The 27,629-nt window shown below is 32.1% G+C and overlaps 1 protein-coding gene across 1 annotated transcript in view; it reads right to left on the reverse strand.

Moving 5' to 3' along the window:
* Positions 1 to 27,629, reverse strand: part of LOC108685264 (acetylcholine receptor subunit alpha-like) — a 333,770-nt gene that overhangs the window by 97,964 nt on the left and 208,177 nt on the right. Inside the window, exon 5 of the mRNA XM_018189965.1 lies at positions 7,761 to 7,941. Coding sequence (XP_018045454.1) covers positions 7,761 to 7,941 — 181 coding nt within the window. The remainder of the gene's footprint in view (positions 1 to 7,760; positions 7,942 to 27,629) is intronic.

Below are 27,629 nucleotides of genomic sequence, written 5' to 3' on the forward strand. Positions count from 1 at the left end.
CTTTTCTAGTTCTCATCTGTGTAGTTGTTTTTGCAGACACACAAAAATGCCAATATTTTATGTAATTTTTTAGTAGATTTACAGTGAATTCACATATACATATATTAATTTAATAATATACAAAAAATTCAAAAAGTTTTATTTTTGTCAGCAATTGGATTTGAATTTATAGATGCTAAAAAATAAAAAATCTGCCCAATCAATATACTGAATGTGAATGTATCTACAAACAAAAAATCATATCTACAAACAAAAAAAAACAAAAAGAGAACAATAAATATGCATAGATATCTCTATGAATATGCATAAATAACATTTTTTGCTATACATGTGTTTCAGGAAAACATCGCTTTTTCACGAACAGGCTCTGTGTATTGAAAAGCCACCGTTTATTCTATAAAAAAATTTCTGTATTCTTTAATAAATATTGTAAGTTGCAATTATAAAAAATATCCTATTTATTTAACACGATGTGTTTAATGGAAATGATTATTATCAGCGCGTTTTAAGAAAATCAACTATAATTTCGTTAAGGAAATATGTGAAGGATATGCGTTACATCAAAATATTTTTTTATTTTATTTCATTACATATCGAGTTTCCAAATATAACCGAATTCGAGGCGAGTGATGGTGGTATTGGAAAAGGAATTATTGTGAAAGGTCTTAATTTGTGACGCGAACGAAGCGTATAACTGCTTCACTTATCAATTTGATCATCGGTCATCCCGATATTGTGTGCTATTATCATTGTGTAACTAGAAATATAATTTTTCGATGCGAGACACTGCACGTTATCACAGACCGTTGATTACGAAGTTGCGACAGGCGCGTTAAATAAGATTTAACGAATCAGACGGTTTTGATCCCATTGGATATCATTTAATTTCTTCATATTCTTTACAAGCGCTCCTCTTTCTTTTTTTCTTTTGTTTTCTATGATATGTAGTACATAGCTGATAGATGTACCAATAAATTGATTAACGAAAATGCTTTTATATTCTTCTTCTTTACTAAACGTGTAATTATACTTTCGTAATCGTAAGTTCTTGAAAATATAACTTATGTGCTAGTAAAGTCAAGTCATAGAAATCTCTTTCATAATTTTTCTCGCACTCTCTATGAAGCTTGCTTCCGAATTCGATAAGATTTATTGCGAATTCAACTGCTTGCGCACACCGGTGCACACTAAAGGTCATCGCACACAGATTTAGTCTTGACCGATGAAACTTCAAGCATAAATCCTGCGAACAATATGGTAACTCAGGCTGAACAGCTTGATGATCAAGATAATAATTCGCCTTTGCCAATATTACTATGCTCTTATATCAATTTGCTTATATCAATAATCTGACTTTTCACATGCTTAATATGATATCAATCAGTTTAATCAAATTTTTCCATCGGATTGTTACAAAAATAATGAAATAATCTCGCGCGTTTATATAATACATAAAATTTATTTCACCGGAATAATTTCAATATCTTCAACAAGTACGCTTTTTCCTTTACACCGATATACCAATCGCACAGCTATAAAATTGCTCTGTTGTCTCGTACAGAACTGTCTATATTTCTGATCCAAACGACCTGCTACTTCGATTGAAAAGGAAGAGAAGCATGCAGCAGCTGAACGCGGGAATAGGGATTTCGTAGGAATTCAGGAAATTGAATTATTATCGTCTGTTCATTTCGAAACTCGCGTGTGTCCGTCTCGGATGACTGACCCAGCAATAACTCGCACAGAGCTGCGGAATTTCCACGGACAATCGACGTTGTAGTAGAGCGGGATAAATATCGAGACCACCGTTCGGTCGCGATATTTGATCGATCGAGCGTAACGCGCGGTTCATCCAGATATATATGTGTGTGCGCGTGTGTGTGTGTGTGTGTGTGTGTGTGTGTGTGTGTGTGTGTGTGTGTGTGTGTGTGCGCGCGCGTGGTGTGTGTGTGTGTGCGCGTGGTGTGTGTGTGTGTATGTATTTTTTTGATTATGAACACGCGAAATCGGCCTACGCGGATTAATCAAAATAGTCAAGTAATTATTATCAGTATAACAAATTATACAACCAGTGATTCACGGAATGTGTTAATTATATAATTTATAACGTTTGTATTTTTTAAAAATAAAATAAAATACATTATATATCACGCGATATTTTCACGCTTCAAATTTATAATATACTAGAATTTCTATTCGAGACATTTCATATATTCTAATTATTATCGAGTATACTGATATCGCGGCGCGAGGGACTATTAATGGCATCATTATAGAATGAACAGCCAAATTATTCGTTGATGGGTCACGCGGACAAGGGAGTGCACTGACCCCGTGCAACTATTTTATTTATGCAATGTGCAAATTGTTTGATTTTGTGCGCCACCATATAATTACCATATAATTGAGTTCCCTATGTATTGAATAAAACGTCGGCAGAACGGTTGCGTTTTGAACAAATGTTACTCTAAACATTAACAAGGAGAATATTAAAAAGGGAATTTCTGATTTTCTTTATTTAAATATGTAATTGAAAGACTTATGTAATTCTCTTTTGTATGTAGATTTTGATATCATGAGTACAATAAAATTATTAAAAAGTTTGTAACGTTTGAGAAATACATCAAATATTGAACACGAGGGCACGGTTTCAAACATGGGGCATTTATTTAAATTTTAATATTCTTGCGTAATTTTCCAGGTATTTCCCAAATGTCACAAATTTTTTAATGACTATTATATATTATTTATAATAGAAGGTCAAAATCTACAAAAAACGCTTTTTCTTTTACTTACATTTTTTTTTAGCAAAAATCGATCTTTTTTTATATTCTTTACATTTTAAAGAGTTAGAGACTGCGTACAATCAAAGAAAACTAGAAGACTAGAAAAGAGGGAACAGAGAATAAAGATTTCAACCTATCTCGGTATTTCATAGTACATGATTTCTGATAGAAATTTTTATTCTCTATTCCCAATTCCCTATTCCTTTGATTATGCGCAGTCCCTTATGATAAGAAAATGGTAGTAACTGGAATCAATTCACGAGGGTCACAACGCTGAGAGCGGAAGCAAATCACTCGCGAATTTAGAACGTTAGATCTGTCAGCCGCCACCCGATCTCTTTTGAGCTTTATTTTATGTATCATCTGGTGACACCAGAAGAGACGAAGTCGATTCGATTGGCGCGGGAATGAACGCATAGAAGCCGCGTACATGCACTGGAATATTGATCCATTCTTTATCGTAGCAATAAAGCATGCTGGTAGGAAGAATACGGAGAGATGATACGCGAAAAGTCGTATTATCTCGCAATGCACGACTGGAATTGTCCGATAAACGAGCGTGAATGAAATACTGCGCACTGTGCACGTCCGCAAGTATTTTTTGCATATTTTTTTTTCACCATTACGCAATTTGTCGAATTGATTTTCCATGAACAAAAGTTGCGAATAGTTCCCGAATTATATAATCAATTGAATGTCAAAAAGTGTTTGGTCGCCTTGAAAAAATTCTAATTATAAAGATTGCAAATTGGAATGGAGTAAGCTTCGTTATCGAAAGGATATATGTCTGTTGTATCATTTTATCGGTCTGTGAGATACAATACAACGATTTGTCTGGAATATAGCGCTTCAGTTAGCGCGAGCCTCGTATAATCCGATTGGCGGGACTAACGAGCGATTCATCGCTGCAAAAAGCGTGAAAATTCTGCAACGGAAAGTTTTAATGATGTAGCCATGAGAATGTGCGAAACTTACGAATGAACAGTGAATTAAAGAGGACACGCACGCATTAAATAAACATACGTCAAGATTATATTATATCCGAGCTCGTAAATTGTTTGAAGCGATATTAATAATGTTATTATCATTATAATTGATATATCATTATATAGATTTGTAAGCCTTATCTTGTAAGTGCATGGTAAAGTTGCAAATGTGCGATGTAATGTAAAATTATAGAATTTTTTGCGTATATGTTTTAATTAATCATGCATCATATAGTGTAACTAAAAACAATGCCTTACATAATAGTTTAAAACATATTGTATTTAAACATTAAAAAGTGCATTAATTGAAATTGCTATTTGAAACGAGAAATAATAAAGATTTTCTTGATATCAATTCAAAAGCTCGTGCATAATGCTTTAGAGTCTTTTTAAAAAGCTACAAAAGCGTCTTCGCTTTAGAAATTTATACTGTATTTATTCTGCTACTAAATTTAACTTTTAATATAATATAGTAGAATGCAGTAAATTGCTCTTAAGAAAGAGAGACACTTTACATCCAGTTAGTATTTCGCGGCGGACACAAATATTTTAATCACGAAGGAAAAATTCAAAAAACTCTGTGGCGCGCGGTTGGTGACTCTTTACCGTATCGATCGTGTCTCGATCGTCCTACTTTTCCCGCGGGCTCAGTCTAGACAAGTAAATTACGTTGTCGACGCGTTTAATTGCGCGTTCAACCCGGATCAGCTAGTCAAATTAGCAATCGAGTTCGTGTGATACGATTGATAAAATAACAGATCGTCGTATGAATACTTGTTTAATAGATATCAAATTAAATACTGGTTATTGGAAGAATCCGTATTCAATTTATTTTGTTTCAGAATAAATTATAAACTTTTCTTGATCATCTCGCCCCCCCCCCCGCCTTCTTCCCCACTGTGTACACTTCAATTATAATTCTTCGCAAAAATGTACTTTTATATTATCTTGGAAATATTGTAAAATGGAATTTTGTATACACAGTTATTATTAGACAATAAAGTTATAAGCAATAGAATGTTATTCGCGCGAAAATAAATTTTAAAATAAATAAATTGTGTTTCTTTTGAATAAACAGGAAACGATCAACGTCCTAGAATAATAAATTTATTGGAGTAAATGTAACAATGCATAATTTAAGGAAAATTTGTTAAAAAATAAATTAAGATTTGCACTAATTATTTTTGATGATTTATTGTTTCCTACTTACACAAGAAACTGTGTAATTTTCTTTCTGTTTTGTTCTTATTAAAACATTTGGCGATAAGTGGACGAATGTAGACGTTGTTGTGAGATGACAATTCTTGTAATTATCGCACAAGAAGAAACAGAGTGTTTCCCCTCGTATTGGCATAACAGGATACGTGTGGCTGTCTTTCGTTTCATGTGTCATGATGTGCCGATTTTTGTCGCGACATTTTATACCTTTCCCACGTGTGTCGAGTAGTGACGTTCTGTGTTTTGTAAAGAAAAAAAGCTAGAAAAACAAATAGCTAGAATCCACAACCGGCGTATCGACAACAGTTTCGTAATCGTGGCTTTAGTGTTCTCCAAATTCGGCTGCGGAATATTGCAAATGGCAAAAAACGAGACGCGACTGACCGGAAGTGGATATTTGCTCCCTTCGGCGTGTGTATCGTGATCGAGATATCCTTTAGATCTTCAACGTATCATTTTTTTTTCTTTGTCGAAGCGAGGATCGAAGAGATTATGTCTTTTTCGTTTTTTTTGCAATAATATATTTTTATAATAAATTTAATATATTATTCACGAATAGATATGAAAATTATTATATTACATAATTATTATAAATTTACGAAATAAAATTTTTATGATACCAAAGAAAAGATTTGTTAAGATAAAAAGCAATCGAATAATAAATTAAACGTATTGTCAAAAATCAGAACAATATACTAGTGATTATACCTATACAACATGTTCTTATATTCTCTTTTATATTCTATTTTATATTTTATTTTAAGTAATCTTTGCAGAAATCGATTTATATTAATTGCGTATATTGATTTGTTATTTTTCAAAATATAAGGAGACAATGACATGTAAGATATTGTATTATTAGAGAAATGAAGAGCGTCGAAGTCTTTTCTCATTTACTACGTCTTTCTAATCACGGAATAAATCCAGTGCAACAGGATCTATCGCTAAACAAACGTTGACGGTGCGATCCCATCCGACATGTAACAGTAAATCTCTCGAATCGCCCGTACGTGCACTCCATTACAGTCTGACATAGTGGACATCGGATAAGCTCGTCGATCCTCACCTAGACAGCAAACACGAGCCGCAACTGACGGATGCGTTTAGGTGACTCGCGAGTCCGTCGATTTCTCGAATACACCGTATGTAGAACGATATGAAAATGAGTCGACCACGCGTCGTACGCGATGAAATGATGATCAATAAAATAACACTGCAGTCCACACCACGTAACAATATCCAAATATATGCACACATATATAGGGTGTCCCAGGTGCCCCATATTCTTGTTTTATCTATATTTACGAATTTCTCGATCAATTTGGAGTAGATCTCTCTGACAATTTCAAAATACTAATCAAGTTTAAATTGTTAATAAAAGCAAGTACTATCGCGAACAATAATTCAGATAATAATAATTTCTTTCAATTCCAATAATTTTTATTTGAAGAATAATTACAAAGATCATTGTCCAAATTTTTCTAAAATAAGATCAAGTCCAAATTGATAAAGAAATACATACAGGGAATGCAGAGTATCCGGCGCACCCTGTATACATGCGTAGACGGATGAATATAAATATACGTAATAAATATATCACGTGACGTCCAAGATTAGCGCATCGCAGGAACGATTACGGGTGTCAAGGAGGCATTCTTTGACAAAAAGAACACAAAATGGAAAACGAACTAAAGGATAACGTTAGAATAGACCGATGATGAGCAAGTATTCTCGAGACTAAATGCTTGAAGACTGCAGTTCTCGTGCTCGTTGCGTTGTGGTAATGCGGCACCTTAAAGCCGTCATAGGTCCAGGAGCCTAACTTCAAAACACAGGTCTGTACGTCGTACGGAAAGAACTCAACGTCGATGGAGCAGGAAGATTTATATACGGCCGGCGGTTGCCACACGACCAATCCCGAATGGTAGACCGTGGCCTTGGTCATCAGCGTCACCTCGTAGTTCCCATCGGCGCTGGAATCACCGAAGAAACGAGCCGAGCATGATCACGATTGGCTCGGAGAGAAGGTCTCTGGATGCTGCCATCCTATCTCTTTTTCCTCTTTTCTTCGTTCCCTCGCTATTCTTCAGTCTTTCTCGATATCGACTTCACATGTATCGACAAAATGAATCTTATTCACGTTTATACCGTTATCATGATACTTTCATTATTCACTACTTTGCGAAACGTTTCCAATTGTCCAGAAGAGACTGAAACGGAAATCTGATATATCCGACTGACTCGCGAGATCGATAACTTCGAAAATAACATGGATTCGTGTTTCAACCTCACTCGAGAGAGAAGTTGCTAACGACTATTGACTTTGCTTTTGATAAAAACAAAAATCACGCGATTAAATGTTTTTTTCTTTAGAAATAGGATTTTAATAAAAAAAATAATATTAATTGTTTTACCGTTCTGGAAGAATATTCGATTGAATATTGTCATGTTTGATTCACTGCCTCGTAATAAATATGATCGTGTCATCTCGAGCTATATGGCAGCATCCGACTTCGGGGATGATTTCTGGGGAACTCGTGTTTTCTCTCTCGATTGTTGGAGACCAACGCGACGAGCCAATCGTCTATGATCTACTCTATGCTTAGGATCTATTTGATCGCCGTCCCGGAGACGCATCCCGTACGGAGCCGTGTCGGATCCGCGTCTCGGACGTTCGGCGGACTAATTGGTAACTCAATTAATTGTTCGAGGACTCGAGGGAGTTGAAGGGAAGAAGGGGCACGACTTAACGGCTACCATGCGAATTTACCTTAAAGCCGTCATAGGTCCACGAACCGAACTTGAGGACACAGGTCTGCTCGTCGAATGGGAAGTATTCCACGTCGATCTCGCAGGATGACTTATATATGGCCGGCGGCTTCCACTCGACCAATCCTTGACTGTAGATTGTGGCCTTCGTGGCCAAGGTCACCTCGAAGTTGCCGTCCGCGCTGCGAGCGAGCACATTAGTGGTTCTGGGCGCTGCGGCGGTTGAGCTTACTTTGTACTTCCGATTCGATACCAAGCCGTCTTTTTTATTTTTTTCTTTTTTTTAAATTTATTTCTGTGTGTGTGTGTGTGTGTGTGTGTGTGTGTGTGTGTATGTGCATATGCGTTTTAATATGATTGACGGTATCTTCTAAATAACTAAATAAATCTTACTTGAACGTAACAAATCTATTAGTCTTTCTGCAGGTGTTTCATCAGCACACAATCGACGGTAAAATAGATCCGCGCGAATAAAAATGATCTTTCTAAGAACTGACTAACTTTAAACTCGGATATAGAATTATTTGGTTCGAAGCGTTCTCAATAGCAGATTGAACTATCGCACAGGCTCTTATTTCGATCCACTAACAATAAGTTTGAAAGCTGAGGCACGTCAATAATATGGCTTTACGAATTAATAGAATCTAACAGGTTATTAATTTTTCTTTATTATTATTCTATTCGTCATTTGGGTAAAGGAAAAGAGCTTTATTTTAGCGTTAATAAATGCATGTTCAACTTAAAGGATTTTATATGGCCTATAATATCAAATATGACCTATTTGCTATTTTTGTAGGTAATTACATGAATTCATACATGAAACATATAGCACTAAGTGCAGACTGTCCTACTCGATTGCATCAATTTATTGCTCAATTTGTTCATATTATTGTCATTGTAAAACAAAATGCAGAATGACATTGTCATGATGTAATATTTTGTATGTAATTGATTGCTTCCTCTAACCATCATACGGTTGTTAATTTCCATAGTTCGTATTATTCTAAACAATATTAAATCTCATAGGACCGCAAATCACATATAAACGTATTAAAATTTTTTAGATATCAGAGTAGCGCAATCCTGAATCGACAATCTTCCTATTGGCTATTTCGATCGCCATTTTGGACCTAGTGGCCTGTAGATCAAATAAGTATTTAGTATTATTGGTATATGATGTGATTAATAAGTCGAAAATGGAGGAACTTTGCGTTACTTTGGTATATCTACATTTAGACTATATATATATATATATATATATATATGTGTGAGAAACACAACCTATAGAAAATAAATGCCTTAAACGCAAATTCTACTCAACTATTACAGTAATACGAGTTAAATTGATTAGCAATTTAACAATTGATGTTTTTACGTATTTTAAAATGATCTTAATAATGCTGAATAACATATTCGTTTTAAGATGCGTAAGAACATCAAATTATTAAATTGCTAGTCAATTTACTTGTGATATTACAGCGATAATTTAACAGAGTTTTAAAATCGAAAAATCATTTAGGCGCGCATTTTAAAGGACTACATACATAGTAGATATATAAACTCACTCAGAATTATACACTTAAGATCCAGCTAGACTGTTTAAGGCATTTATTTTCTATAGTTATATTATTGTAGCATTGTATTTACAACATTGTATTTAATTTATATTTTTATTATAACCATAACTTTGTTTATCAAAGAGAAGAAATTTTTTGTAAGATAGGACTAATATGATCAATTTAGACATTTTAAAGCCCGGTTTTGTTATTATCAAGTTAAGTAGTTTGCTTGTAGTTATGCTTAATTTGATATTTCACCCAATGAACTCCATTCATGATATCATCATAAATAAAGTTCATTGGATAAAACATCAGATTAAACCTAACCACAAGTTAAGATAATGAAAAATCGGGGCTAAATATACATCGATTATAACGTTTTTTTCTACTTCTATTACTATTCTAGACCATATGATTTTAATTAATCTTTGAATTAATCTAATTGTAAATACTAAACTTTGTGGAGATAAATAAACAAGTAGATAAGTTTGGAAAATAATTCTTTATACATCCTTACATGTACATCAGTAAACATTAATATTAATAATAAATTTGTAAATCTTAAAGTAACATTGAATTATTTTTCACTTCTCTAATATTTTTTTTACAAAAAAGAGCAAGGAAAGCATATATTTAGATCATATTGAGTACATATGACCTAACTGCTGACGTTCTTTTACTTTTCATTGCACCTATATAAATATTTGAAAGTCTTTCATATTTTTTTAAAGGAGAAGAGTCAATAAGATGGATTTTTAGGCTCACTGATGTCTCAAAGTGTGTCATTTTATTCCTCTGTCCAAAGTTCATAACGCCCTGAAATAGTTTTTTAAAAAATAATTTGATCCGGAGGAATAACCATTTTTAAATTTCCATTTTACATAGGTTTTTATACTTTAAAACAAATCAAGATGCATTTCATATTCTAAATATTGCTCGCGCAAAATCAAACTTCTCTAAAAATTGCACATATATATGCACTATAACATGTCAGAGCCATCATTTTACTTGATCAAAGAAAGGCTTATTTTTTAAAATTTCTTTTATGTTAACTCTAAAATATTTTACTTTATAAGCTTCGTCAGAAATAATATATTCCCACAAAATAGAATAAACGAACTTGAAAATGCGTAAAATACAAGAAAAAATTGTTGACCAATAAGGAATAGGTGTGATAGGCCTTCAATATAATTCTTATGCAATTTCAAGATTTTTGAAATTTTTCAGGAACAATCTCTTTTACAATAAAAACTGTAGAAAAAATAAGTCAAACAAACTTCAAGAAAAATATGTTTTCAAGAACGAACAGAATTGAATGAAATAAATAAATTATGATCAATAAGAGAATATGATTTTGGACAAATTTTCCATATGGGTCTCACACGATATTTCGGGATTTTCTAGGGATTATTTTTTCAATATAAAAACTACTAGAAAAAATGAATTAAACGAGTTCAAAAAAACATATTTTTTTTAGGAACAAGTAGAATTCTTGGATAATGTACTACATGGGCTGAAAAGTCCTGGGATTTTTCAATACGTGGTGCCATTAGAAAATGAATATGATTCATTTCGAGAGGTTCATCTGTCACTAGTTTATGTATGAAGTTTCATGACATTTTGTTCATTTCTTTACAAGCTACAATCGTTTAAGTGGCGCTACTTTCGCCTTCATTCTGTACCATCGTTCTGTACCTCGATAACGCAGCGTCACACACGTCCTTGAAAGCGATGGCCAAATTGGACCAATTACGATTCGAATTGGTTGCTCACCCACTGTATTCTCCAGACTTAGCCCCCAGTGATTATTATCTGTTCCCAAACCTCAAGCGGTGGCTCCAGGGAAAGAGATTCACATCGAATGAGGAAGTAATCGCGGAAACCGAGGCATATTTCGAAGGCTTCGTTTCGTACTACAGAAAGGGCATCGAAATGTTGGAAAATCGCTATATCAAGTGCCTCGAAAAGCCCTCGAAAAGAAGCGTATTCCTCAACTATGTTGAGGAATAAATATAACTTTGCCCAAAAACGCTTCTTTTCATTAAAAATCCCGGGACTTTTCAGTCCATGTAATAAATAATAATACAGGACCATAAAATAAAAAAAAGCATTTTGTTCCGGAAGGAAGATCAATTGCTTCCTACATATTCTGACACATGCTAAAACAGAATCTATTTCCTGAAAATTCGTATCTCGTTACATTTATGAAATACACATAGTAAGAAGGTCCAAAATTACAATTTCGCAAATAAAATAACGCAGATTATAAATTCTTATCTACGTAGAACTACGGACAATAAATCAATCAAATCAAGTTATTTGAACCCTCAATTCTTAAACTATAAACCCATACACTCCAAACTCATATATCCTTGAAGACAAGATCTTGAAATGGTCCAGTGAAGGTAAGATCAGTGAAGGTAAGATCTCGAAATGATCCGGCCAGTGAATACAAGATTTCGAAATGATCCGATCAGTAAAGGTAAAATGTAGAAATGATCCGACTATTAAAGGCAAAATCTCGAAATGATCTGGACAGTGTAGCTTTATGATTAAAAAGTATCAGATACTAGCAAATAGTAAAATCAAAAGTAACTTAATGAAACAATGTCTAACTGCTTATAAATATCTGAGAAAATGCGAAAATATTTTATTTCAAGAATAAGGAAAGCTTCACACAGCTCGAATTGTGGAACAAGAATGAAACGGAATCACTGAGATCATCGAGAATAAATACAAAAACAACTGAACGCAGCGCAGGCGTAGTTCACCATAAGTGGCAGTCTTTTGTTTTACAAGTTTTAATTGATCTTTACTTTTTTTCTTGTATTTTTAAATAAATTCACTAAAAACCAGAATTATATTCTCTAGGATCACAAACATAAAAGAGATTGTAAAAAAAGCCTCTTTTTGAAGGTCAAGTATCTCACAGAAAATGATGGTTCTGACATATATTATAGCATACATATAATATGCAGTTTTTAGGGAAGTTTAATTTTACGCGAGTAATATTTAGAATATGAAATGCATCTTGATTTATTCTAAAGTACAAAAACCCATGTAAAATGGAAACTTAAAAATGATTATTCCTCCAGATCAAATCATTTTTGAAAATTTGAATTTCATTTTTCATTTTGAAAAAAAAATCACTTCAGGGCGTTATGAGTCTTGGACAGAAGAATAAAACGACACACTTTGAGACTGATCAGTGACGGATTCAAAAACCTCATCTCCTTTTCAAAAATGCTTCTTCTTTCAAATTTGATCATAAATTTGCAATTTTAAATTTAACAAAAAATTTTAAAAAATTGCGAAACTTATATAGACCATTATTAGATCTAATTACTTTACTGCGTATTATATTAATTGAAAATATTGCAAAATTACTGATTAATATTGGGTTGTCCGGAAAGTTCATGCCGATTTTGAAGGAAAATTGAAACGCAGAAGATTTAAATTTTAGTATACATTTATTAAATTATATAAGTGCCATTCTGTTCTACAACCTTTCTCCATCTTTCAGGCAACTTGAAAATTCCGTCCTTCCAGAATCTTTCAGATTTTTCAGCGAAAAATTTTTCTAAGTGATTTTTTTCGACCAAAGAATTGAAGCTTTTTCCATTAAGAGAATTTTGTAATGATCGAAATAGGTGGAAATCAGAGGGTGCGAGGTCTGATGAATATGGTGGATGGGGTAGAACATTCCAACCGAGCTTCAACAACTTTTGTCGAGTTATCAAAGACACATGAGGCCGCGCATTGTCCTGACGAAACACGCTCTTCCGATTCGCTATTTCTGGACGTTTTTGTTTAATTGCTTCTTCAATTCGTCTAATTGGGAACAATACTTCTTTGAATTTATCGTCTTGTTGTTTGGTAAAATAATACAGGATCCTTTTCCAATCCCACCAGAGCATGATCTTCTTTGGATGAAGATCGGCTTTTGGGGTGGCTAAAGGTGACTCATTCCGCTTTCCTCAAGATCTTTTTCGCTCAACATTATTGTAAATGATCCATTTTTTATCCCCCGTCACTACTTGCTTCAAAAATGTCTCCTCGTTGCGTTTAGAGCGAGTCGCAAATGGAAATGCGATCCATCAGATTTTTCTCTGTTAAATTATGGGGAACCCATACATCAAAACGGTTTATGTAGCCAAGCTTCATAAAATGCTCGTGGATAGTGGATTTTAACATATTCAACATTTCTGCTAATTTACGTATTGTATAGCTTGGATTATTTTCGATCAGTGTTTTAATCTGATCTTCACCTGTGGTGGAGGGCCTATCCGGGCGTTCTTGATCTTCAAGGTTAAAATCACTACTTTTAAACCTAGCAAACCTTCCGCACAGTTCTTTCAGCTACAGCATCTTCGCCATAAACAGCGCATATCTTGTTTACCGCTTGTGTGGCATTTTTGCCTTTCCGATAAAAGAAAAGCATTAAATGCCTAAAATGTACTTTGTTTTCTTCCATATTCAAAAACGTATAAAACTGACAAAAAAAAATTAACGTATCGCAACCAAATTTTTTTCCAAGTATGCCTGAAGTACCGTCTTTTACGATACGCATGTCATTTGTTTTCAATCGTTCTGATATTCAGACTTGTCCTTACGCCACCTACCAAAAATCGGCACGAACTTTCTGGACAACCCAATAGAATCTAAAAAAATAATCGTTTTATTTTTTATTTATAATTAAAAATTTGCAAAGAATTAATATTTTGATGAATATACTGATGACTGATGAGTTGTAATAAACCTCATTCATTATTGAATTATTTCACATTAATCATCTCGTACTAACTACTGTCTACCCTATCTGTTCTCAACCCTATGTTAATGAAATTGATTGAATGGTTTAATAAAGTTTCCAAATTGAAGAAATAGTGATATAATGTTAGCTCGATATAACGGAGAGGTATAGACATGCATGGTCGTTTGTAACTCGTTTACTATCGAAGGTCACATGGGATTGCGAAGTAAACTAAGTGCGATGGTCGAGTTTCCCGGAGTCGAAGAGAGAGAATCCGGAGATACTAAGTCATCGTGGATGACTACGGTGCACCGGGATTATTTTGCTATCGGCTTCCTTTCGTCTCTCGCGAACTATCTTTGGACTCGAAAGTTACGATCGACAAGTCAGAAAGTGTAGCTCACTATCTCGAGCTTCTAAGCCAGCAAAGAGAAAGAGAATTGTTACGAATTGCGAGTAAGATACATTTTGCACTGGCCTGCTTTAATTGAGAAAATATTGTTTTTGTTTTATTAAAAAGCAGGGAAGGAAAAAGTTTTCTGTTACTTTTACAATTACTTTTTATAATAATAATTCGACAATAATAATATTGCAATTTTTTTATTACTGTAATGATTAACTTAAATGATTTAAATGCTGAAGTTACACTAAAGTTAGGAAAGTTTGGAATGTTATGCATTACTTATTAAAAAAAAAGTAATATCGAGTAACGCCGTAAAGTTACTCTACAAGTTACACTAAAATGTAACGAATTACAAATTGCGAGTTAGTTTTTTTAGTAACGACTTTTCCAACTCTTTCGTTATAAATAAGTATTGACTGTTTCAACTCTGGTTACATTATCATCATAAAAAGTTCATTACCAAATCGTTATTACAAACGAGGTGACTAAGTTACTGACAATAACGGCAGTTACAGTAATTAGTTATTTCCATTTCCATTTTATTAAGGATATGTATCAAAAAATTGTTATCTCCATTTAAAATCTATTAATTTGTTTGTTTAACATAAATGTCATAAATAAAATTTTTTGCAATATAATTGTGTATCAATTGAGTTTTTAACGCATAATCATCTTAAAAAGGAAATATAATCAAAACACATTTTTATGTGACATAATATTAATAATCTAATATAAATGCAATAAAAAATATAATAAAAATAAATAGAAATGAAAAACAGCTATACTAGATTTTTTTTATTTCTTTTTGGATAATTATACAATTATTAAATGTCTGTATAACTTTGCAAAATTTCTAGTTAATAAAAATAAAAATTTTATTAAATTAAATTTTTTAAATTTATTAAATTTTATTAAATTATATTATTATCACGGACACAGCGATAAATCAACCCTTTCATATTGCTCAACTTTTTAATAATATGATTTTATATAAAAACAGTTCTGATTGCATTGATCGTCACGTATTGGCGAGATATTTCTTTATTCGATTTCGAATACGTCGCCAAATTTTCTTCTCTCCGGGGAAATGTGAACTGCATTAATAATCCAATTAAAACTGTCTTGTCGGCGAACAGTTTATTCGGCCGATTTATTCACCATATGGGCATGGAATTTTGTTGACTATATTGGATGTAAACCAAACAGCTCGTGTGTTTATTCATACAAAGAGACTGTACGAATTACGTCGCCTTATGTTCGCACAATTATGGTCCGAATCACAATCTTTCCAATCCGCTCCAATCTTTCATATAAACACGAGCTGTCACTTAGCAGATATTAACTGAGTTGTATATATAACCGAATTGTATTCATATAATACATATATTTTATTATTATATATTTTAACGAAGAACAAAAAGATTTGCTCAAAATGAAATGTAATTTCAATGCGCTGATGGTTTTATGAGTAATAGGGTAGACCAGGGCGAATCGGATCATAAGGCGAATCGGAGCATTATAAGCTTTGAATCAGTTATTATTATCTTTTTTCTTCATGCGATTTATTTCATCATGCTAATTACTTCTGTGTGTTTTCCCTACAGCGGAAACAATATATAACAATTTTATATTGCATGATTCAATGTCAATCGACGATATAAGCGCAAAGGTTGCGAATGGCACGAAAAAATTTCGTCTCTCATATAAAGTCACAATCTCAATTTTGTGAGTTCATAACGAAACAGTAAATTGGTGAAATGTGTGTAAATTATAATGATTTTTGCAGTGTATAGTTTTCTAAATCAGTCTAGTAAATAGTTTAATAATATCATTAAGATGGTTTTGAGAAATTAATTTATGAAATTGACATACGAGATTAATCGGATAACTTTTTTCAGGATAATTCAGATCATGAAATTAAGAGTAAAACTGAAAAGTAAATTAAGCGTATATTTAATTTATTTAGGAATATTGCATTTATTGCACTGGAAAATTTGTTCCATCCATCTGTTGAAGACTGGATTCAATGCAACAAATGTGAAGAATGATGTGAAAGCTGTGCTAAGAGAAAAAGACCATTTACTTGTAATTTGTGAGTTAAGTAAACTATTTTTATTTTATGTAACAAGTTTATTTCAGAGTTCGTTTAGAAGAATTCAAAGAATTCAAAGATTCCAAAGTATTTATTTATTTATTTTTATGTTTTTTTACGTATAAACTGATGATCCGTTTTGCCCCTTAATTTTAAGATGAATCGGATAATTGTTTATTTTTTATTTTTGCGTTATGCAATAAAAATATTATGTTTATATATTATTTTATTGTATAAAATTGAAGCCAAAGGTAGAGATCATAAATTTATAATGAAACTTAATAATAGAATTGATTTATTATCTTTTACTTATTATTAAAATAGAAAAAAATGATCCGACTCACCCTGGTTTAACCTAAATCAATATATGTTTAATAAAAATAAATTTTTATCATCCGTCTTTCATTTTCTAGATATTCGTTTGAAATTTATAAATTCAGTCCGTTTTATTGTACAAAAGACCAGTTTGTCATTGTAGCTATCGTAGCTGATACATTTTAGTTTTGCTCTTTACTCAAGAAAAATGCATCTCGTCCGCGCGCGAGGTTATATTTTTCCTCTTCCTTCGCATTATTCGTCTGAAGTATCACAGATCTACGTGCACAGATGCTTCCCCATCCTACGTGTCTCGAATTTTCGTCGGAAAATGTAGCCGGGTTTTCTCTTTACACGGCACGTGGTTCAAAATGACGATATTGAGGAAAAGACCGAGGTGCAAGTTCACTTGTAAAAATCGTGAGAATCTTAATTGGGACAATCTATTTTTCACACGATTTTGCTACATTATCAAGATGAACATCGATTTTCCTACGGGTCTTCGAAAGGATCAATCCTTAAGCACGATCTAACAGGATATATCATTTTACGAAATATCTTGAACTGTAATACGATGTGGCGACTGTAGCCATTGTTGTGTGAATCCCTCGTTTTCCGAAATCAATTTACACCCTGATGGAGATTCACAAAGCGATTTGTCTGACAGCTGTCTGAAAGACGTGAAAAGGACATTAAGACTAATCATTAAATATCGTATATCATCCTTGTGAGACAAGTTTGAAAGTTTTTCGTATATTACCGAACTTACACTAATAAATTTAAAACGGATTTGATTCAATCGATTTTAATATGAGAAAAATTAAATACTTTTTATGTCAGAAACTTCCAATTATATTTAAAATTATAAGATTTTTTTTTAAAAATAATTTTTAAAAATAATTTGTATTAAATACATATTTATAATGTAATTATTTTACTTAAGAATATTATTGTATGATATTGATATGAATTATTGAGTTGTATATACCTTTTACTTTTAATCTTCTGCTTGAAATCTAGAAAACAATTAATGATTGCAAGCGACACGCTGTATAACCATTTGTTTAAGATCAAAAAGGTTTCTATTCTTGTTAGTTCAGATCAAATGCCACTGCACATTTCGGTTTCGAGTATATACTATACATATAATATATTACACCGCCACGTTTGACAATTTGTATATGCCTGCCTGTGCTTCTCTAGCTCGAGGTTTAAACGCGAAATCGCAATTTCCTGCCGCAAAAACCTCCAATGATTCTCGATGAAAGTTCACGTGAGAATGTATTTGAAAGCTTTTTTCGAAGTGCGTTCGTGAAAATAGCGCTTCTCGCGTCAGCTGCAAAGTGATATGATACCGGGAGCGTTAGGTATGTGATATATTATATACCGAATGCCCCAGATTCTTTTCCTTTTAATGGCAGATGCTTGAGAAAGTAAGAATGAGAAATGGTTATTTCAGTATAAAGAAATGGACTTTTAGTTTACACTTTTGATAAATTAAAAATATAATAAGTAATAAAGTATTTATAATAATTACAAAAAATATAATAATAGTTATTTATAATAGTAATAATAATAATAATTACCAAGCAGACATGTAAATATATTAATTAAAACTGAATATCAACTTAATAAATGATTATATAAAATCACTAAAAATTTTTAGTTAATAAGACATTTAATGCTGAAAATGACGAAATTATAAAAACGAATAAACTGTGTGCTATCATATTTTCATCAAAAAAAAAAATTTCGCATTTGTCAAAGAATACGTTTTCAAAGAAAGCGATTAAAATTGCAATTACTGCATATGAAAGATAGAAATTACTGCGTGGATAAATCATTCATTTCCGTTTTTTGCGTTTTTGAGAGATTTTTGAATGATGTTAGAGTTACTTAGAGTTAGCATGAAAATCGTCAGCCTAAAACATTTTCACGGCACGCTCGTCGATGCACCGTGCATCATCCTCATTTTCTGCACTAGAAACGGTAAAAAAGAAACCTAGCATATTGCACACGGGAAATAATCAACAAATCGAAATGAGTTGAAGTAGAGGGAGAGGAGCGTCGACGGAAAAATGAAAAATTGCTTGTACCGAGGCAGTCTGTTGAGGTCTCCATTATCAGGAAAAGTGCAGGCACCAATATTTCATGGAATTAACCGGCGGCAGCCAGATATAGCGACTCCGACTCTGCTGAAAAATAGCCTTACCCTTACCGCCGGAAAACGTCTTGACGTACAATATAACCGAGAAAATTCTATCAAGAACCACCGAACGGAATTCCGGTGCTGTGTAATGAGCCTAGATAAGCTCGAAAGATTAATCGTAATTTCCACGCTCTTGTGTGTGATCGTAAAAAGATATCCTTTTCATTTCTCTCTTCTCTCTTATATTCGCTTATCTGATATTAAAAAGAATCAATCAATATAGTTACAGTATTCTAGTTAAATAAAGAATAGTGTATCTTCCAACCACCATGATAGTGCATATATTCGCGCAACGTTGAGTCACTGCAGCTATGAAGATGATCAGTGGTCTCGGAAACTTGCATCAATGCTGCCAAACCTAAATCCAACTTCGCGATATCATCCCTCATCCTCCCCGATACATCGACTAGCAGTTTCTGGCCGACGTTGTCGGTTCCCGTTCGAATACTTTATTCGCTTCTATCCGTTTTACTTCGGACCGTCGAGATTTTCCACAAGCTGTGAGTGGAATAGCGGCGCGAGACCACCGATCATAAATCATCTCTCTCAATAGAAAACTCTCGCGTTTGTCGTTCTCTCCGACCAGTCGCGGCAATTTATTTAGCCGGATACTTCGCTGTCCTAACAGCGCAGCAGCATGATAGGATTAACCGCACATGTTCGTTCATCCAGAAGTTCGCACACGCAGTGACAATTGGTCCCATCCCGTTCTCCAGATCGCTGCTGTCAACTTCCCCTTTATTCCCTCTATTCTTTCCAAGATTAAAAGAGAAAGGAACTATTGCTCAAGGGGTAATCTGTTCGTATCTCGCATCAGTTTTCATCAACTCGAACTTCAATTTCACTTAACCTTTAACTCTCCATAGCTCACCCCCGCGTTTCTCAACTCGTCACTACCTTCATACGATCCACCAGTTATCGTCAAAGCCCTCCGGATTGATTCACAATATTGTTTCCGCGCTGGTGACAACAAAAATTCCTTTCTGTTCACATCTATTACGTTTGTTCTCCTTTCCACGAGAATAAGTGCATAAAATAATTAAATTTTGTTCTTTCTCCAAACAAGATTCAAACAGGTCAGCTATAAAATCCAGAAATTGAAAAAGTTTTGAGCAAGATCAGATCTAGTTCAAATCATATTTGCTGCATTTTAGACATAGTTTATTCTATATCCTTTAGATAAAATCGCGTTTATATTGCAAATATATCAAAATTAGAATGACAATATTGCAAATCAATAATTGCAATAATGCATCACTATTAAAGCAACTTATTATCAGGAAATTAATTGTTATGCAACATTATTGCAACTTGGTGGGATTTCATTAATCTCAATCTATTGATTAAAAGCTTTTCGCGTTATATGAAAACTTCCCTTGTCATATAATAATATAAATTACTTCTCAATTTTAATTACAGTATATAGATAGTAAAAATTGATATACTGAACAGCATCTATTAGCCGTTTTAAAAAACGTGTGGTATATCAAACTTTTACAATAAAGAACTTTCTACTATTTTCTTTTCATAATATAGTAAATCTCTTGCCTTTCTCCAAGATTGCGTTACTCCTTTGAAATGTTCAATTCATCTCGGCAATCGTTTTTTTCTTTCGCGATTTCAAGATCAATTTAGACAATTTAGCAATATGAAACGGAGTTTGAGTCATACCTTCCGTCAAGACGAACAACGATCGGCTATTCTCCTATATACGGAAAATTCAATTTGCTGGAAACGCGTCACGGGACGTACTGGTGTCTCTCGATAGGGTGAGATTGCTGGCGCGCCGAGGGTATTCCCCGACGAAATACTCGCGTCGTTATCTCGAAATTCGAGATTGGAAGTTTCGCGTGGACCGCTCGCGTAAAAGCACCACTCGTCAATCGCGTGAGATAAAGATTGTCGGCTCGTTATCCTGAAGCTATCGAGTTCTCAAGTTAATAAAACATATTCTATCTGTTTTATCACAAAGAAAATTCTTGACATGTCATTCTTTCAAATATAATGTTACATTAAATAAAATATAATGTGATTTTTAATGTAATACGTATTAATGATATATATGTTGTGTAACAAGCATAATTCAAAATATTAAATTTAAAATATTTAATTTCTCGTAGTAAAGTGATAAATACAACTTTATTCACAACAAAGAAACGAAGATAAGAGAGAAAGAGAGTATAGCACAGATATTAAATAAAAAAGATCGCTAAATTATATTGTAATTAAGAGCCCTTGTAATCGAAATCATTGCTTATACTAAAGACCAGATGTGGTTGGGAATTAGAACGAGATAGAGAAAAGAGGGAAACGAATGGAGGAAGGAAAATAGGAACAGAGAAATTCAATTATACTCCGGTAATATCGCCGCAGAGTCGGAAGTTTAATCGGGATTGCATCTCCGTCCTTTCAAAATTTCTTCTTTCTTAACTTCCTGAATTTAAGTAGGCAATTAACCGACTATGGGTCAACCCGTGTCATACGCAAATTATTTTTAACCTTTATTTTTAACCAAATGTTACTGCGTATAGTTCGCGTTTCTGCGAGTCCTTGTTATGGCATTTCTATTTGACACATTAAATTTAAAATTGTATATAAAAATATGTAACCTCCAGTAAACACCAAGTTACATGTAATGTATCTATTATAATTTCCCACTCAATAATGTAACTATAATATAACTGTAATATAGGATAACTCCGGCAAATATGCCATGCTGGGATTAAGGTTCGCAGAAATTAGAAAAAAAAATTAGGAGTGGGAATAATTTTTCCATAACTACTTTGTTACCTTTATGTTATATTAGTCTTATGATTTCAGTTTTTTATTGTTAATATTAATTAAATTATTGTGAGTTGAATCGATCTGCATTAAGTAATGCCATCATAAATTATAATCTACATAAAATAATTACAATATATACTATAGGATGTGCAAAAGAGTGATTATTTCGTGATACATGAGTGTAGAGGAATAGTAAAGCATATTGTATAACAAAATATAAGTACTTTGCTTTTATATGCTTTGTTTAGTTTGTTGTCTTGTATATCCATCTGTTTGAGATATATGGCATTTTTAACGGGCGGGATTTATGCTTAAAGCTATAAAGTGAGCAGATTGAATTCAGTGCACTAAATGCAATAAACGCATTATATGAAATGTCATAACACTTGTAATATATTGGGTTGTCCGGAAAGTTCATGTCGATGTTGAAGGAAAATTGAAACGCAGAAAATTTTAATTTAATAAATGTATACTAAAATTTAAATTTTAGTCGGCACGAATTTTCCAGACCAATATATAGAAAGATTGTATAATAATTATTATTTATTACTTCATATATATATTTATCATTCTTATTCCTTAATAAAACTTTATAAATACATTTTATAAATTATTGTGTTATTATATTTTTTATTTATATGTATTATTTGTAAATTTTTCATAACTCTACATACCACTCCCTCTATAAGTAGTCATATATCCCATTCTTATGGGATATATGGCAAAAATGCAAGGGTTTCAAAAAGTTTATTTTTTAATATGAAAAATAAAATATTTCGGATTTTTAATATTTTTTTCATAGTAATATATAGTATAATGTTTTTACTGATATAATTTGTTTACTTTAAACGATATATAATAGAATAGAAACGATATATAATAGTAAATAAATAGTAAATAACTTAATAAATTAAGTTTTTGATAGATGTGGCGTATACTGAAGATATCCTAACACATGTGTACTTGTATTTGCTAAATTTGTATATTTACCTTAAAATACATAATAAGATTTAAATTATTATTGAAAATTTTTATGTAGATACATGATTCTCTGAGGGAAAATATTTAAAAATTTGAGAAGATTACAGAAATATAGAAAAATAATAAGAAGGTGTTATATTAAAAATAAAGTTATAGTATTTCATTATGTTTACTATTAGATATCTAGATTTCTTTTTTACTTATTCATTTTTTAATAAAATAAAAAGAAGCTGAATAAGAGAAAGCTGATGGCAAATCCATCGTTATATGATTCTTTGTAACCTCTCGTTATCTTGCATATGAGAAAACGTACTAAATGTTACGTGTAAGAGAAATGAATCGTCTGTACTAGTACTCTTTCTCTTTCTCTCTCTCTCTCTCTCTCTCTCTCTCTCTCTCTCTCTTTATTTATCTGGCTATCGTTGAGATATATTGGTGTACCTCTCTAAGAGAGAAAGAGAGATTTCTTCGAAAAGAACCTGGAAGAAATTGTAAACCATCTCAGTTAGCTGCATCGTGAACGATGCAGTCATCAATTTTTTCGTATACAAAAGTATGACAAGCATGAAGCATTTCTGTTTATTTATGCATTCGTGAGTTTAATACTACATAAACGTAGCCATTAGTTATGATTAAAAATTTTACAATAAAATAACATAATTTATATTATATAAAATAAACTTTTTTATATAAAGATAAATTAAATACTTTTTTTTTACAACTTGGGAGTATTTTAAATACGATCTTTAGAACCCTTATTTAAAACTTTAAATACGATCCTTGCCTCTCTTCACCTTTGTCTCTCATTATTGCGAATCTAATGATGCAGAATCTTGAAAAGAACGCGTTGGAGAGATTTGGAATCGAGTCTTCTTTTTTAGCTATATTGATGATATCGTCATTGCATGGAACTAATTAATAAATGTCTTGATACTTTTTTAATTCACTACATCCCAGATTACAATTTACTTTGGAATATGGAGGAAACGACTAAAATTTTCTACATGTCAATCTTGAAGGTTAATGGAAAATTAGAATTCAATCTATTTCATAAATCTTTTTCTGAGAGATACCTTAATTTCTTATCTCTCCATCCACTCTCTCAAAAAAAAGGTGTTTTGATGAGCATAGTGGATAGAGTTTTTCTTTGTCACATCCCAGATCTACGAAGAAAATTTGAGATTTATAATTGAAATTTTTTTGAGCAATGATTATCCCACCAAGTTCATTTTTGACACTTAAACTCTCGTTTAAGATCATTATTTAAACACAAAACACTAAAAGCAAATTACACTGTACCAATAATGTTGAGGAAGAAAAAACTATGTGGTTTACTATTCCATTTTTTCCTCATCTTTATGGAAAATTTAAGAACATTACTAAAAACATTAATGTGAAATTATCTTGGTTTAGTATGAATAAACTATGGGATTATTAAGACTAAAAAAGACGTTCTTCCTTACGATTAAAAAAAAATGTCGTATATAAGATTAATTGTAAGAACTGCAACGTCTCATATGTAGGGCAGACGGAGAGAAAATTAAAAACAAGAATAGCAGAATTGCAATAATATTAATAAATGAACTGGTAACCTGTCTGTCATCATCAAACGCAGATTAAAATTTAAACATGAATTTGAATGAAAGAACATTGAGATCTTGGACAATGAAAGGTACTACAGAAAAAAACTCATTTCTGAGATGCTTCATATTAATCTTAAGCTAATAGTTTAAATTTAAAATCGGACACTGAATTTTTACACCATGCCTATACGAACATCCTTGACAAAATTATGACTTAATTACATTCAACTTCATTTTTTTTACTTCCCACACAGAAATTTAGTTAAAGACATTGACTTAATTTAAACAGATTTAACATTATTTTGACTATTTACGTAGGTATTTTAATTTATAACATTCAGTGGCTCTACAAAAGGCAATGTGTATATTTCTTGACACATTTCTCATCTTTAGTATTTATATCTGAAAGATTCAATTCTATACTCACGAGATAGTTCTCTCTATCTAATTTTTCATTTATTTTTTTATCATTATTTAATGAAGTTATATTGATATCGTCAGTTCTCACTTGACTAATCAGTTAATTGGCAATGATGTTTCTCAAAATTTAGAATTGAAGAGGCTCTTCTGGCTGCTCTCTTGAATCGTTAAGATGCGAATAATAGTCACATCCATTGTTTGACATCGCTGATGATGGTTCGAATAAAGCCAAAACGACCGATATTGATTTTTGTGAAATTTCTTACAAAATTAATGTAAGACCTTTTTTAAAATATATTTTTGTCAATTACACGCATTTAATAACTGCGCCTATTTCTAGCTGTCAGTCGCCCGTCAATTTATTGTTATATTTATTATTGTTATTAAATATCTCGAAATCTCAATTCGAATTTATATTAAATTTATATTATTAAATTTATATTATTAAATTTCTATTATTTAAATACGATCTAATTATCAAGATAATTAGTACTTGAGAGACAGTACAGTAAATTTAGGTAAAAATTTTTATGTAAGAAAATCAGTGAAAAAATGATTAAAAAAATTATACATAATTATTTTTTAAACATTGTAGATTAAGCCTGTAATTTTAAGTTCTTCAACCGTACACATTACAAATTTGAAATAGTGAGTTTTTATTATTTATTAAGATATTTTATTAAGATATTTGTTATATAATAATATCTTTTAATCAGAATTTTATCCAGCGTACGAAGAAAAATCTTTTGAAAAGAAGATTTAAAGTTGGATAAAACATATAGAATTATATGACGGATGTTCATGCGATAAATTTTTGAAAACGAGAACTTGCTAAAACGTGCGAAATCCGACGCTTAGATTTAAAGACAGTGGAATCATACTCGAGCTAAGAAATGGAGGACTAAGAGGGTGAATAAAAAAGAAAAGACAAGACAAGCTCTTTGAGTATCTCGTTACTCAGCTTCCATTTCAACCGAGGTTATGCATTGAAAAAGCGTCTGAGAAGTCGAGATAAAAGAAAGAAAAAAAAAACTGATTTAGTAGATTTGTGCTCAAAATTTAACTACTTAAAAGAATCGATACGATAATATTTCAATCTTAAATTCATATATATGATAATTCAGCCATATGATGTCAGCATAATAAATTCTTATGTTCTCTTTAAGCTAAATATAAAATCAGTAGTACTAGTCAAACATTGGCGAACAACGCCAATGCTTGTCTAGTACTACTGTCACTCCGCCGTTTAATCAGCTTTAAGAATTTACTTTTTATAAAAGCAAATGCAGAACAATGTAAGTTTGATACACTGAAAAAAAATTTATGAAATTTTAATAAATATTTGTTTAGATAGTACCAATGGGACCATTTGCTTACAGAAAATAAATATTTATTTGATTTAAAAAAATGATACTTAAATTTAATTGAACAAATTTATTTACTGTAAATAAATAGTTCCATTGGTACTATCTAAACTATTTTATATTTATATAAATATTTATATAAATATTTAATCGAATTTCATGAATTTTTTCAGTGTGTGGTGTTATGTAAAACCATTTAAGACATAATAATTTCAATGAATATACCGCAATAAAGTTCAAATGTATCACTTTTAGTATTATTTTATAAATTTTCAGTGCAAAAGTTAGAAATATATATATGTTCTAAAATTATTAAAAGCAATCAAAGCTGATATTGCCTAACTTCGTTGGCTCTCAAAATACTGAACTAACTGTATACTATTGTCGTAGCAATACTAGCGCATATTTGTTTGCTAGCAATAGCGTTCATCGCGAAATAGTGTTACGCTCCTGTGGTCAAAGTTAACTGACAGGCCAGCATGACTGGCATGACTGGCGAAGATATTCGAGTATACTCGTAAATTCCTCAATATTTGAACGAAGGCATGTCGGAGGAAACGTACGCGTTTGCTCGGAACTACGTTTACTTTGATCCATTGATCCAGTCATATATCGTGCCTACATCATGCTACGAATATTGGAAAATGTTTTTATTCTCAAGTTTCTCTGATTCAAATGATTCATGTAGATCTCATTTCTAATACAATAGACTGTCCGAATAAAATGGCGAAATGCATTATGTACATAATCGAGTTGCATTTAATAATGCGTTCCCCAGCGAAAAAATTTCATTTTCCCAGAAACATTCCTTTGGCGCATTCCGCGCTTTTTAATCCGAAATTACGATGGTCTCTGAATTCTTGTCGCTTCCGACTCCAATTAGAATTAATCCGCGCGAATTCATATTCAATGTAGAAATCAAACAATTATCTTGATAATTCTTCCTCGGAGAAGCAAACCAGAAATAAAATGTTCGAAAGGTTGATGTAGATCGAGAGTCGAATATTTGTTCTGTCAATATACTGTGAGTATTTACTTTGATGTTGCGGTTCGTTATAGAACTGCTTTAAGTCGACTGTTAAAACATGAAAAAAAGAATCAGACAGATATTGATTACAAAAAATCAATTATAAGTTCTTCGAGGAAAATCTTTATGTGACTTTTGATATATCCATGTATTCAGCGTTTTTATAAACCTTACGATAAAATTCCTCTTTCTGAGAATGGGATATAAGAAGGTTTACGAGCGTTGAAAGTCAATGCAAGCTTTCAGAGAATACTTTTTCGTCTTTTTGTTTCTTTCTCTTGCTACGAATGAGAAAGGACATTGACTTGAAATCCTTAAAAATCGGAGAAAAGAAAATGTGTAGCTGTGTGTAAGAACAATATCGATAAAAATATATATAT

This window comes from Atta colombica, unplaced genomic scaffold, assembly GCF_001594045.1.
Source record: "Atta colombica isolate Treedump-2 unplaced genomic scaffold, Acol1.0 scaffold15, whole genome shotgun sequence".
NCBI lineage: Eukaryota > Metazoa > Arthropoda > Insecta > Hymenoptera > Formicidae > Atta > Atta colombica.